Source organism: Nannospalax galili, unplaced genomic scaffold, assembly GCF_000622305.1.
Source record: "Nannospalax galili isolate Female #2095 unplaced genomic scaffold, S.galili_v1.0 scaffold563, whole genome shotgun sequence".
In the NCBI taxonomy this organism is placed as follows: Eukaryota; Metazoa; Chordata; class Mammalia; order Rodentia; family Spalacidae; genus Nannospalax; species Nannospalax galili.
In genome coordinates, this window is record NW_008350459.1 from 405,806 (window position 1) to 421,258 (window position 15,453).

The 15,453-nt window shown below is 41.3% G+C and overlaps 1 protein-coding gene across 2 annotated transcripts in view; it reads left to right on the forward strand.

Moving 5' to 3' along the window:
* The window catches only part of Plekhg1 (pleckstrin homology and RhoGEF domain containing G1), a 161,861-nt gene that overhangs the window by 95,989 nt on the left and 50,419 nt on the right, over positions 1–15,453 (forward strand). For both annotated transcript variants that reach the window (XM_029570756.1, XM_008847732.2), the window contains exon 3: positions 14,352–14,452. In XM_029570756.1, coding sequence (XP_029426616.1) covers positions 14,352–14,452 — 101 coding nt within the window. The remainder of the gene's footprint in view (positions 1–14,351; positions 14,453–15,453) is intronic.

Below are 15,453 nucleotides of genomic sequence, written 5' to 3' on the forward strand. Positions count from 1 at the left end.
TTCATCAGAAACTCCAGAGGCTCAGGTGCTGGCCCAATGGTTAAGACTATTTGCTCTGAAAGCATGAGGACCTGAGATGGAATCACCAGAAGCCACATTAAATTTAAAAAATAAAATAAAATGCCGTGACTGCATATTCCAGTAACCCCAGCATTGGGGAATGGAAACACCAGCCAGTAGAGCCAGAATACTGGACCTCCAGTTCAGTGAGAGCCCTGTTCTAATACAGTGATGATAGGAAAAGCGATAGAAGGGGGCACCCAGTGTCCTGCTCTGGCCTCTGTATGCTCATGCACAGTCACAAGTATGTACCACACACATGTGCACACATATACACATACCTGTATACACAGTGTATAGCGTATATACTATGTCTATATATGGCAAGTGTGTTACACACTAGTTACTCCCCACCTCCCTGCTCATTCTCCCAGCCTCCAAGTCTAATCTATTCTGTCTCTGAATTCACCTGTTCTTGGCCCCTCATATAAATGGAATCATGCAATATGTATCCTTGTGTGTCTCCCTTATTTCACTTAGCAAGTTTCCAAGATCCATCTACATTGCAAGTATCAGAATTTAGTATAATTAGCTCTTAATACTTAGGGGAATTTTTTTGCAATAACTGGCCCCTGAGCAAAAATGAGATAACACCTTATGAAAAGGAAAAAGTAACCCAATTCTGGAAGGGGCATGGGGGTTATGACAGTAGTAGAAATCCCATGAGAACTGCAGGCATTTCACCAACACAAAACCAAAGCCAGTGCCTGGTCCAGAGGTTCAAATTGCTTTATTCAACTAATCTGTGAAAAAAAAAAAAATCCACCCAGAAAGATCACAAACAATGGAGAGTGGCCACAGCCTAAGCGATCTCCACAAGCTGACTTCAGAACTCATGTGTGTATGTTTGTGTATAGTGTGTGTGTGTGTAGTGTGCATGTGTGTGTATACTATGAATATATATGGTTGTGTGTATATGTAGTGTATATGTGTGTATACTATGTATATATGTGGTGTGTGTAGTGTATATGTATGTGTGTGTAGTGTGTGTGGTATATGGATGTGTGCGTGTGTGTATGTGTGTGGGGGGGGAGAGTCCTTTCTTTATACTTTAAAATATTTTCTTTTGATTTTTTTTCATTTTGTTTTTTAATTAACATGGACAAATATTGCCATGTTATTGTCGATTAGCTCTCTGTTCACAGGGTTGGTGATTTGGAGTTTGAGCTGTTACTACAAACTGCTCCCATTAATAAGAACCTTTATGGAGCTCATTTGAAATAGTTGTTAATTGTGAAAATAAAACTACTCATGATTTTATTGGGAGGGATTCTTCAGGCTTGTTCACAAATTTTTTAAAAACCCTTTCTCTTTCTGCATCCACGGAAATGTTTGTTACGCGTGCTCCTTCTGTTTCAGAGCAGGCCTTATCTTCCCTTGCTGTTGATCTTTCAGAAAGCTCTAAGTGAGACGTGAATAAGGAAGGGATTTGCGAGCCGGCCTACAATAAACGCAGAATTGCTCAACGGAGGGCCCCGTTTGTTCCCTTTCCACACAAAGCAGGGGATAAATCACTAACCCTGGGGTCTGTTTATGGCCTGGACAATGGTGGTGCAAATGCAGATGCAAGAGAGAAAGGGTGGGAGTTAATCTACTTTTGATTAGAAGACCATTTCTTTTCTTGTGCAGAGGCAGTTCAGAGGTAGGAGGAGAGTTAAAAAGGAGATGCAGAATTTAGGAACCTTTGTCATCTTCAAGAGATGGTGTTGTAAAAAACTGTCCCTGGGACAAAGGAGGGGGCACAGAAAGAATGTTGGCTGGCTTGAAATTCTATGCAGCTCCTGCCACTGACAGAGAATGACGGCCTCCCTTAACCCTGGCCTTTCCGTCTCTCTTCACCCTGGTAGCAGATGCTCAAATTGCAGGAATTCATCTGTAAACATCAGTGCTGAGGAAGTTGAAGAACAACTCTTAACCAAGGCTGTCATCCTGTGGGGGAGAGATTTTTTAGCTCTGTGTGAGGAATACCCTGGGCTTCCCTTGTCATGGAATTACTAATTATAACTGCTCAGGAGACCATCTGACCTCGAGACACAGGGTAGGAAGGATCAGGGAAGACTCTGAAGGATAAGTTAGTCAGGAACGGGTAAACAGGACGGACCATCCTGGCTGCAGGGATAGAGTCCTATGTAGAGAGAGAGATTGGAGGGACAGAGGACAAGAACAGAGGGATAGGGGTACACGCTGGTGGGCATGGGGGAATAAGCGAGAGCCAGAAAGAGGAGTAACAGAAAAGTCTAGAAAAGGAAGCTGAGGCCTTGGACTTTGAAGGGACCCCTCTATCTCCTGCTCCCCCTAATCCTCACTCCCAACACACCCCACACATTACGAAGGCTACAAAAAAGTCACTGAAGGACTTTATGCCAGGGGCATACTATAGAATGTGAGCTTGGGACAAAGGGAATTCATTATGTCCCTGCAGGAATCCAGGTGAGGGGCTAGAAGACTGAACAGGCAGTTATGAGAGGCGAGTCAGTTTCACAAGATGTGTGTGGGAAGAACAGGATTATTTCATTGGCAGAAAAGCAAGAGGGTGAGGGTTTTGGAAACTTTGAAGGGTAACAAGCCTGGCTCCTCATGAGTGTATCTACCCTGACAGTAGCTATGCCACTGTTAATGCCGGGCGTTGTGAAAGGTGTGAAGCAGAGCTTATTATGTGTCACTGTGCAAATAGAGTTCATTTGCTTTTGAACCAAAAGCTTCTCCAATGTGCCCTACCTCAGTGTTTCTGAGAAGGAAACAGAAACCCAGAAAGCCATAAACAGCTAAGCTACTAAGACTAGCTAGTATATACTGAGCCCCTGGTACCAGATGCCTAGAGCACACTGTGGTACTCAGCCCTAGGAAGGATGAGGAGGCTCCACTTTGTATTGTTCTACTAAAGAGCTAAAAGGTCATGGAATCTCAGCAAGGCCAATATCCAGTCCCCACTCTAGGGCTCAGAAAGCACTGCCTGACAGGCTATAGTGCATTTATCACTACGTTGTACCTGAAGCCCCATGCACTGAGACCTTCCACGATGATCCTAGCCCCCTGCCTCACATGCCACACTCTGTCCTCATATAAATCTGCTGTCTTCAGATAGTACATTTACAAAAGATGAAAACTGCAACTATGATAAGAAAAAACCTGCTTCTGTTCCGATAGCAGAAATAGAGCTGGAATTGTAGCTCACTGGTAGTGCATTTGCCTAGCATGTACAAGGCCCTGAGTTCAATACTCAGCACCACAAACAATAAATACAACCAAATAGGTCACAAAAGTACTGCCATAGAAATCTCTGTAATCTCTCAAAACATCACTTATGAAAACCCTGTCCTATGGCACATTCACTCTCACCCTCTCTTCTGTCTGTCTGTCTGTCTCTGTCCTACTATCTTTTTCAGTTCTGAGTAACAAGCTGGCTATGAGCATTGTGCTTTCGAGCAGGGTAGCACACACTTTTCCCACTAGTGACACATTTGTTTTCTCCCAAGAAATTTTTACATGACCCCCTATATATAGGCATATACAATAGGTATATATAAGTCAAACACTTACTGATAATCATAGAAAAATTTATTTTAAAACAGTTCTTTGGTATATACATATAATTTGACCATTTATTAAAGACAAGAACAAATTTGCAGCATATGATGGATGTTCTTATTTTCCATAAGGAATTAAATCTTGGCTGAATATTTGCTACTACCAGCCATAGATCATCTTCAGCATTCTTCAGAGTTGATTAGTATTTTGATTTGATAATTGTCAGTGTTCACAATACAACTTCAAATAAGTATATGGTACAAAATGGCAGAAGTGTGTTTAGGGCCATTTTGGAAATTCTGTCCTAATCTCAAGCCAAAACTCATCTAACAGCCCAAGTCTGCGACTCATACTGCCATTTTTAAAATCAAACATTTTTCTAACAAATACCACATTCTAAACTTCTAACAAATACCAATTTGATGCATGCTGAGGAATGAAGATAGGAAAATACATTCATTTCTTGCAGTTAAGCCATTATGTTAAGAACAAGAAAACATTGTATGTAACATAAAAACTATAATTCAGGGCTGAAGAGGTGACTCAGTTGCATGAACGTCAAAGCCTGACTCAGGTAAACAGCTAGGACAGTAGCACACATCTGTAACTCCAGCACTGGGTGAGGGAGGAAAGACAGGCAGATCCCTGACACTCATTGGCCAGTCAGTCTAACCAAATCAATGAGCTTTCAAGTTCTGTGAAAAACTGTCTCAAAAAGCAAAGATGTCGAGCATCAAGGAAAGACACCTGATGTCTGGTCTCCAGAAATATATGCACCCTCTTGAATGAGCATCCATACCCAAAACATACACACATCTCCACTAACAAGTACACATACCACACACAACACAACATACACCAAATGAAAACACCAAAGGCCACTGCAATTCATAGCATACAATAGCCTCGACTCTAAGCTGAGGTGTTACAGGGAGGGTTCATTGGGTGGCATGACACAGGGCAAAATGCGCGTGTTGGGCATTTCTTAATGGCGGCTGCTACATTGCTGTTGCAGGCTCTGTAGAGCAGGTGGGAAAGTGTTCCAATTTATTCATGAACTCATGGCTAATCACAGCCTGACGTATGTTTAAGCATATAGTAATTGGCAATGTGCATATAGATAAGCCATGTCTGTTTGAATGGGCCGTTATTTGGTATCCTTCTTTCTAAATTTCTTGAATTAAGAATCTCTGGGTGGGTCGTAGGTCGTTATTGACTTTGTGAACTGGAAATTTTTTTTTTGCTGTGGAAGTCAATAGCCATTTTACTGGCTAGTGCAGGTCTTAAGCCATGGATATAATAATGTGAGGTGCAGACCTTCAGTTAGATACAAAAATGTGGGGGACCCTAACCTTACTCTGAGATGCTCACTGCATATCCATGCTCAGCACTCACCAGAGTCTCCTGTACAGGTGATAGGATGCTTCTGCCTGCCAGTCCTGAGCCTCTGTATATGTTCCACTTCAGTGGGATAGCATCTCCCTTTGACCAAAACTGTGCCTTAAGCTGGGTAGTTTCTGTTTTTGCTTTGGGTGTCTCTAGATCTTTACTCCGGGGGAATGCCTAACCTTCCAGCCTTAAAACACACAACTCTTCAGGCTCTTATCGTGGGACTATTTTTTGAGACTTAAAAATTAGTGCAGTGCTTTTAAAGAGCTAAAATGATTCATTTGCAACTGGTTTGGGTAAGGAATGTGTTCACATGGAGAGAACTACCCTAACCAACTGTCAGTGACTGGCAGGGGCAGAGGGATGTCTTGAAGGAATAGAGAGCACATTTATAAGAAGGAAGGAAGGGGATGCCTGAGGTGAGAGAGACATAGTGGAATTTGAAAGTTAAATGGCAGGGAGTTGAAAGATAGTGATGGTAGGCATCAGCTGATGGAAAAGCACGCTGTGATGGGTGGGTTTGAGCATCTCAAGGTGAGGGGTTAGTTGACTAAATGGGACTGACAGTAATTTAGATGTCATCTCTGGTGATCCTAACATGTGGTAGGTACCTGGTTAATGAGAGCAGTTGTGCTTGATAGATTCATAATAAAAACTACCTTTAATTCCTAGAATAAACCAGCAGTAAACCATCCTCTTGCTTAAAGATACTGTATTATAAGATAAAGCCTTTGAAGTAGGCTTCAGGATTTCAATGCCTAGACTAGTCAGCAGACCCTGATCTAAACATGAATTAGTCGTTTATCCACTGGGGGCCCCTAGAAGAGGGATGGAACCTTTCTATCCTTTCAGAGAAAGGACATTCATAATTTAACCCACCTAGGGTATGGTAGAGAGTAAATGAGATAGTATATATAACATAGGGAGTTAAAGACCTAGCAGTAAATCTTAGAATAACCATTTGGAGGGATAGAGAGTTAAAATTCCAATTATCTAATAATGTGCATTTATTTTACTGATCTTTCATTTTTTCCACAGTATAAAAAAATTCTTTTGGGATGTATTTAATTTTTCTTAATTACCATGATTCAAATTATACCAACCGTCTTCTAATTGTAACTGAGATGAATCGGTTTCTTCTATTTCAGGGACTTAAAGTATTGCCAACACATTGTGTCCATCCAATGCTTCCTTGCACAGTCAAACTTTCTTCCTTAAGGGTTACAGTCATTTCTAACTGCATCTGTCTGCTTCCTTACCTAACTTAGTGCTGGGAAAGTAAAAGGCATTTTTTTTAAGTGCTATGTGAAGTTAACCAGATGAGAATGGAAGTATAAAAAGAAATGGAGCCGGGCATGGTATCGCACGCTTTTAATCCCAGCACTCGGGAGGCAGAGGCAGATGGATCTCTGTGAGTTCAAGGCCATCCTGGTCTACATAGTGAGTTCCAGGACAGCTGGGGCTACAGGGAGACCCTGTCTCAAAAAGACCAAAAAAAAATAATAATAATAATAATAAATGGAAGAAGGGAAGCTGTGAAGGGATGAATCACAAGAGAGTAGTTAATAAACTTCCTTTACTTACCTGTGTCAAGAAACAAAATTACAGCAAATCTATTTGAGGATCTTAATCAGCTTTTACTTGTGCTTCTAGATTCAGGCAACACCTCATTCTATAAAGTGGGATGCGTGTTCTGATGAGCCAAGCATGTGAGGTTGGTTTAATAGACAGAAAAGGGCTGAGGAAAGCATAAAGAGAGAACAGAAGCAGGTTGTGTTGACACTACTGTCCCCGTAGGTTTAAAATAAGGAGACTATTTCTTAGCATGCATGCTGGGAAATTCCTGGTATACTGGGAAGCTGGTTGCTAGCAGAGTGATCCCATTCTGGTCTGCTCTGGTCTGCAGGGAGGTAGGGAGGGAAGTCAGTCAAAGCAACACCCTCCTACAGGTGTGATCTAACATCTGTCTAGTCAGAGCCCACTGGCAGCCGGCTCCCGTATCTTTCTCCAGAGGAGTCTGCTAAGCACTCTGGTAGCCCATTTTGAAGATTTTTCAACATGTTATATCTAATTCTGTTATACCTAACTCTATTCAAAAGCACATAGAAATGCTTTCCTGTTTTCTTTTTAACCCCCTTTGGTAGCTAGAAATACTGATATATTTGAAGGAATTTCAGAAAGATATTTCACCCCTCAGCAGAATTTCAAGGCTGCCATGTGTCCACCTCCCACCTTAGCAAGAGCTGCATATTTGAGAATGTTGTCAATGCCCTTTAAAAACTTTAAGCACAATTTGTGTATTTGTGTGTGTGTGTATGTGTATGTATGTGTGTGTATGTGTTCATGTATAAACATGTGTGGGCAAACGTGTATGTGTCCCACACACGTTTGTGCATATATGTAGAGGCCAGAGGTCAGCATTGGTGTCTTCCTCTACCCATCTCCATCTTACATTTTGAGACAGGTACTTTCACCAAACTGGAGCTCATGGATTCAGCTAGGCTGGCTGGCCATTGAACTCCAGAGATCTGCCTGTCTCTGCCCCCATCCTAGCTGAAGTTACAGACAAAAGATACTGTGTCCAGCTTTTACACAGGTGCTTGGGATCCAATCTATATCCTTATGCTTGCACAGCACACACCTTAACAATTCCCCAGCGCAAAGCATAACTTTAAGTATTTAATAAATCAGTGTAAAATTACTTTTGTGTATGTGTTAGCAGAGAAGGGACTAGTGTAGTCAGGTCAGCTGTCATGGCATGCATCCTATCCTATCATTCCAACACTCAGGAAGTAGACACAAGAGAATCACAAGCTGGAGGCCAGACTGAGCTACATAGTGAGACCTTGTCAAAAAATAAGATTGTTGTAAGAAGTTTTCTAATGCTTTAAGTAAAGGATATAGCAGTGTTCCATTTGTAGTGAACTTCCTTGGAACTTTGATAATTCTCTTCATATTTTAGAGCATTTATATGCATCAGCATGAAGCTAGTAAATACACGCCAAAATAAAGACGGTTTCTATAGTGGCCATGACAGAGTAGGAAAAGATGGGTATCCTGCACCCGAGGTACATACCTACAGTATGTCTGTAATCACACCTGGGTGACTGAGGAAGGAACATCACAAATTTGAGACCAGCCTGGGCTATTTAGCAAAACCCTGACTCAAAAAAAAAAATAAATGAATAAAAAACCAAATACATTTTTATAAACCTTTTGTCCTATTACTGCTCAGCCCATTTCTGAGAATCTTGCCTGTATCATCAGGTTACCATGGGACTCCCAGCTTATAAATCCGTTCTGCTTAAGGACTTTAGGAGGAAACCCAGCCAGCTGTCCCTAGTTACCTTCAAGCAAAGATGTGGTTCTTCTCTTTCGCTTCATCATTTCTGGGTTTTTTGATTGGCTGGGGTCTTTTGGGGAGATTTTTAATGGAATTTATATGATTTTCACACAATATAGTTTGATGGCATTTGGATCTGCTCCCCTCTCTATACCTCCCCCACTGCCCTCTACCCAATTCAATGAACTCTTACATATGTAACATGGTCTATAGAGTATGATCCATGTCCCCCAATGTCCTTCAGTGTGGATCCATCCATTGGACCCGCAAAGAGTCCCAACCCTGCAAGATACTGTCTTACCAGTTGCCAAAAGTTTCCTAGATTGGGTTGGAATTTCTTACCCACTTTCCCATGTCTATGCTGGAATGTTGTCTGATTTGAGCTTGTATAGGACTTGTGGGAAACAGAGTCTTCCAGACAATTGGTCATTCCCTCATATGAACTCACAGAAATGGTGACATTTCTGTTTTAATAAAATCCCTGCTTCCCCCCAGCCCCCACCCAAGCTTCTCTTTCTGGGAAGAGCTGCCAAACCCCACCCTCACAGATGCCCCCTCTCCTACTAGTAAGGGACCCTTAGCCATCTCCTTATGGGAGGAGGAAGCAAGACAAAAGAGGGCTCGGGCCAGCACAAGTGTCATTTGTCATAGCCTAACCAGAAAGCCATTCCTGGCATGTTTCCCTGAAGTTGCATGACTTGAAAATGTTGTAGAAGGTAAATGGGGCTGAAACCTCCTGGTTTATTAGTCTTTTACTAAAACATCTCAGAGCCATTAACAGACTTCCATGTATTGTCCATAGGACAGGCCTCTGTGATGAATGAGGAAAACTCTGAGTGGGTGCTGACCCCATGGCTTCAGCAGGAGTTGCTTTCAATATAGTGGAGGCTATGCACCCCACAGCTCCTCCCTCCCTCCTCCCCCTCTTTTCTATCTCAGTCTTCTTTGCCTTTCATCTTTCAGTCTGCTTTTTGTTCTTCTGCTTCCCTTTCCTCCCTCTCTTCCTTCTTTCTTCTCTCCGCCCCCTTTGGTGATCACCAGCAGGAAGATCTTTGTGGTGTCTCTTATCTATGGCGCTTTCCACTCTGTTCTCTGTGGTGCGCAGGCTGCATGCAGTAGAGAGACAGCATTGTCCCCAGAGTGCCAGCTTTTGTTTCCAGCCTGATGGTGGCCGACCCTCGAGACCCTCAGCTCCCATTTCTTTCACCCCATATAAGCTGTGGATAGAGAAAGAAATGGACAGACGTTAGCAGATTAAACTTCTTGGACTTTAGTGCTGACCACTGTGATTGTTTAGTGGATTATTTGGGAAAAAAAAAGGTGAAAGGTTTCTGTTATTTGGAAATGGATTCTTCTACACTCTCGTGGTACTTGGTAAATAATTCTGATTGCACTTAAATTGTCATCCTGTGACTTATTTCTCTAAGTGGTTTTCTCCCTTGCTTTTATGTGGTAAGAACCTAGAGAGACAGGAATCATATTGTCATTTCTAAATACTCCCTCCTGTATATAGTGCCTAGTACATAGCATGTACCTCTAATTATTAATAACTACATTATAAGGCTGTCAAATGGAATACAATGCAGTCATATAAAGGATGAAAAAGAAATATATTCACATGTAAGAGTTATATACGTACACACATTGGGGAAAATAAAATTGTGATTCAAATATAGAAGTTTATTTGTGACAGATATAATTATCCCCTTAAGACATAGCCTGCTGCCCTTCTGTCCTGAAGATTTATCAGTCACTAAACCAGAACACTGTATTGAACCTGTTTGCTGATACTGTATTCTCAGTGAGACAGGGAGGAAGCTCCTTGGAGGAAGGGACCCTGCCTGTGTGATTCATTTTTTAAAACCTAGCTTATAAAACAGAACTTCGTACTCATTCTTAATGTTCTCAAAGAAAGGGCAAGAAGGGGACTGTGTAAGTGAATTTAATGTGATTTTATGGTTATCTAGACCAGGATTTCTCAAACTGTCTATGGTGAAGAGCTGTGTGTGTGTGTGTATGTGTGTGTGTGTGTGTGTGTGTGTGTGTGTTCATGTGTATGCTTGTATGTATGTGTTCATGTGTATGTGTTCTTCTAACCTGTCACACAGTGGTGCTTTTGTAAAATATAAGAAAATGAATTAAGGATAATTAAACAGCAAAGAAAAACAAATAAGCACAGATTTCATAATATAGTCAACAAATATTCAAACTATTATCAGAGTTTCTACATGCTTACGTTTAATTTCTGTACTTACATTGCCACAGGTCAAAAACAGTTTGCAAACTGCTTTCTGACCACTTACTACACCTTGAACAGCATGTAGTTAGAATCTGCTTGAATATATTTGAATAAAAGTTAATGAGAGAACAGTCCTGTGTGAATAATGGAAAAGAGCTTAGGAGTATAACCTACTTAAAACCTAAATATTTTCAAGCAAGTTTTTAAAATCACAAAATGGAAAATTATTCAGGTGGTGAAAGATTCTGAGTGTATATGACTGTTCGCTCTCTGGCTGAAACAAAGGGAATTCTTTCTTAGAAAAAAAATGATTTCCAGTGCAAACATCTTCAATCGATGGTTTGCTGTGAGCAGTAAAGTAGCCATGGGTGTTGCCACGAAGCCAGTGAAATTAATAAGCAGCATGACAGGCTCTCATAAATTTCATTGGTGTCCTCACTCTGTCATTTTGAGCACAGAACAAACTGTTATTATGACCGAGTTTCCAGCCTTTCATTTTGGCTTCACATAATTACAGCTGCCAGAGCAGTACATGCTACAGTAATGTTCAGTAACTGGTTCAGGGTTAAAGTATCATATTTAAAAGAGTTAATTATGATCAGTAGGGGAAGAAGTTGTGACTATAGAACTTTGACCTATTATCTAGAGTAACCTGCAAAAAATTCGGACTCCTAATGGCCTATTTTCTCAATAATTTCAGAAAACTAAACAGCATTTAAAATGTAGTGTCTCTGTCACAAACTCAGAATTTTGAAATGGTTCCCACTGGATGTGGGCCATCTCGTGTTGGAAAGAGGCCACAGGCTTTGTCTCTAACCCCAGATGAAATTCTTCAAGGCTTTTAACTGGGTCTTTCATTCATATGAAGAATTTGATCTACAGTTTCTTCAAGTGAACAAACTTCACAGTGAAAGTGAGAAAAATTCTTGTATGTTTTCCTGTGGCCCTTCAGTGTAGCTGCTGTGGCAGGTCAGGTGCATCTGGTACACATACCTTCCCTGTCATACCTAACGTCCTGCTGCATTGGTATGTCCAGGTTCTTGGTTTCTACTTCCTTAATTCTACATCCAAAGTGTCCTTTTAAAACGTCTAATGAGGGCCTGGAGAGATGGCTTAGCAGTTAAGAGCACTTGCTGTACTTCCAGAGGACCCGAGTTCAGTTCCCAGCACCCACATCAGGCAGCTCACAACTGCTTGTCACTTAAGCTCTAGGAGGTTTAGATACCTCTGGCCTCCGAGGGCACCAGACCTTGTATGGCATGCACACACATTAATAAAATAATTCTTTTTAAGTTTGTTTCGTGAGGGGCTGGAGAGATGGTTCAGCAGTTAAGAACACTAGCTGTTCTTGCAGAAGACCCGGGTTTGAATCCCAGTACCCACATGGCAGATAACAACTGTCTGTAACTCCAGTTCCAGGGGATCCGACAGCCTCTTCTGTCCTCCCCGGGCATTGCATGACTCGGGTGCACTTACCTGCATGCAGGCAATACATGCATACGCATAAAATAAAAAGAATTTTTAAAAAGTCTCCTGAAGTTTTAAGCTGCTATCTATATTTGATATAAACGTTTGATGAAGTTGAATATTAGCCCATGTTAGTGTAACACATGCAATTTAACAGCAATATTGATGAGTTTGCTTTGTTTTGATATTTTGTGGAGGGGAGAGCCCATGCCATGACCCTTGTGTACAGGTCATAGGACAACTTGTAGGTATTAGTTCTCTCCTCCTACCATGTGGATTCCAGGATGGACCTCAGGTCATCAGGTTTGAAGACCTTTACCTGCTGCGTCATCTCATCAGCCCTTGATAAATACTTTTTGATGAAGTGCAGGTTTTACATGTTGTTCAAAATGTACTGTGCCTTCCGTTCATTCTTCAGCTGCTCCTGGTTGGGCATTAATTCGCTTCTCTGAAAAGTATAAACTCCTGCTCATTGTTTCATTTCTTACAGTGAGAACAATCAGCTTTGCTGTTGTGGGGTTTTAATTCCAACTACATTGAAACCTTGTGAACCTGTTTTCTTATTGAGACAGCCACTTTCTTTAAAAAATGAAATGAGGGACTGGAGAGATGACTCAGAGGTTAAAAGCACTGGCTGTTCTTGCAGAAGACCTGGGTTGAATTCCTAACACCCACATGGCAGCTAACAACCATCCAGTTCCAGGGCATCCAGTGTCCTCTTCTGCCCTCCACGGGCACTGCACAACACAGATATATTTACACACATGCAGGCATAACACTCATACACATAAAATTTTTTAAAAAATGAATTTGAAAAATGAAAAGAAAAAATAAAATGCAAAGCTCATGTGTAACGATGCTTTTAGCAGAAACTACAATGAAAACATTTTATACAGACTGAGATAGGCTACTTCAAAAAGTTAATAACAAGGCCTTTACTTTCCATTGAAGGAACAGAAAGAGTGAGAATCACTGTAAATTAGGAAAGGGCTGAGGAAATTCAGATCTTATGGGTGTGAAATCCCAGCTTCTCCTTGGCCAGTTCAGTACACTGTGGTGTGTTCTGCTAGACAAGGAGTTGTGGCAGGATCTGGGCTCCGTGTGCCCCAGGACTGCACAGGCCCGCTTCCCACAGACTGCGGATCAGTGTTGTACTTGGGAAGAAGTTGTGCTGTATTGTACAGCCCTGGGGAGGAGACTATATTTATTTTTTTATTTTAGGTTATTTCAGCTGTTTCCACTTTTTCTTTATTGTGTCCTTGCCTCCTACTGAGTTCTTTCTCCAGCGATGCTGGGAGAAGGGAACATTGAGTTATGAACTCTGTAGCACACAAGGGGCAGAAAGCAGTTTCCCATTTCTCAGCAATCCCAATAGCTCCTGAGCCTTGGTTTAACCCTCTGTGAGTCTGCCCCATGTGAGATATGTTTAGGGGCTGTTTAAATGTTAAACATGTGAAATTATTCTTCTTTCTCATTAGCATAGCTTATCACTTGGTGTCAGTGGGTTATGTGTTTTTTAAAAGAATGTTCTCAAATTGGTATCTGAAGAAAAATTTGGTTCTATACTTAAACATATGATATTTTCTGGCATAAAGGTTATGCTTAAAACAAGTGTGTCATATTTTTTATTCTGATTTCCCACTATATGAGAGAGCGAGAATGTGTGTGTGTGTGTGTGTGTGTGTGTGTGTGTGTGTGTGTCTATATATGGAGAACAGGGGTCAACCTTGAGTGTTGTTCCTCAAGTGCTTTTTTGAGACAGTCTCCCATTGGCCTGGGACTTGCTAATTAGGCTAGGCTGACTGGTCACTGAACAAGCTCTAGGAATCCACCTGTCTCCACCTTGCCAGTGGTGGAATTACAAGCAAGCAACCTGCCTTTTTTTTACATGGGTTCTAGGAGTCAAACTCAGGTTCTCATGCTTGTACAGCAAGCACTTAACAATTGAGCTACCTCCTGAGACCCCTGAATTTTTTCTTAGTGAGACAAATCAGTCAAGAAAACAGAAGATGATGTCATGCCAAAGCTCTGACGTTATTATTAAGTGAGATCAGCATCCATGGAGGGAGGCTGTGATATATGGGGTGGGGGCAGGTGGTGGATACTTTAATGTATGCCAATTCTTCTCCTTGTTACAATACCGTGCTCTATAAATAGGTAAGTATTAAAATCATAAATGAGAGAGCATCTGTACTCCACGGTAGAGGTAATGAGCATATTAGTATCATAATTACTTGAAATAGATGCCAATGATTCATCTTGCATATTAAAAACGTCTTGGAAAATGTCAGGAGTTTTAAGTCATCCTTCTCACTGACTTCACAGGACTACCTTGACTGTATCCGAGACCAAACCACACTTCCCCTGGGGACTGAAGATAGGTCCGCCCTTTTTGGAAACATACAAGACATCTACCACTTCAATAGGTAAGTCGGTGCTCAAAGATTGCATCTTTAATCCCAGCACTCAGGAGGCAGAGGCAGGTGGGTCTCTGTGACTTAAGGCCAGCCTGGACTATATCTGGAGTCTATGCCAGCTAGGGCTACATAGTGAGACCCTGTCACAAAAGAACTAAAAAAATAAATAAATAAATAAAAATAAAATTGCTCTCACATAGTAATATGAATTTCTCTCAAATAAACATGACCTAAGAAATCTTTGCCCCAAATCCTTGATAAACATCATTCCATCCCTCTCTGCTCTCCCACCTTAGAAGAGACTTATCCTCCCTGCTGAAACTTTGGCATCTTTCATCCATAGCAGACTCTAAGCAGGCTATCCAAGAATCGTACCAGCTGGGTCTCTTGCAGCTACACCTTTGCTTGGTTTTTAACCACTTTCTTCTGCCTCAGAACTGAGCTACATAATAAATATGATATACAAAATATACAATAAAATATAATCCTTTATGTTATAACAATTCCATTTAGCTAATAGTTGATCATTCAAATATTAAAAGCTTTTTCATTTATTTGTTGTGTGTGTGCACGTGTGCACATGTGTGTCACAGCATACCTATGGAGGTCAGAAGAAACTTACAGGGCTTGGTTCTCTCCTTCTATCATGTGGGTTCCTGGGATCAAAAATCAGGTGTCAGGCTTTGGCAGCAACCACCTTTACCTGTGGAGCCATTTTACAGGTCCTGTTTCAAATAATTTAATTCAAACTTATATTAAGTATCTATTAGGTGATAAGCACTAGGCTGGAAAACTACACTTGTAATCAAGTCAGGGAGCTGAGGGAAATAAAACAAGTGAACAAGTTGTTAAAATGTCTTGTAACACTGCTTGAAAGATACAGTAGGCAGGCTAAGACCACAGATGCTGGTGTTCAACATACACGATTTTTGCATCCTGACTCAGCTATATACATTTCTATGACTGAGCCTCCTCCTCCTCCTCCTCCTCCTCCTCCTCCTCCTCCTCCT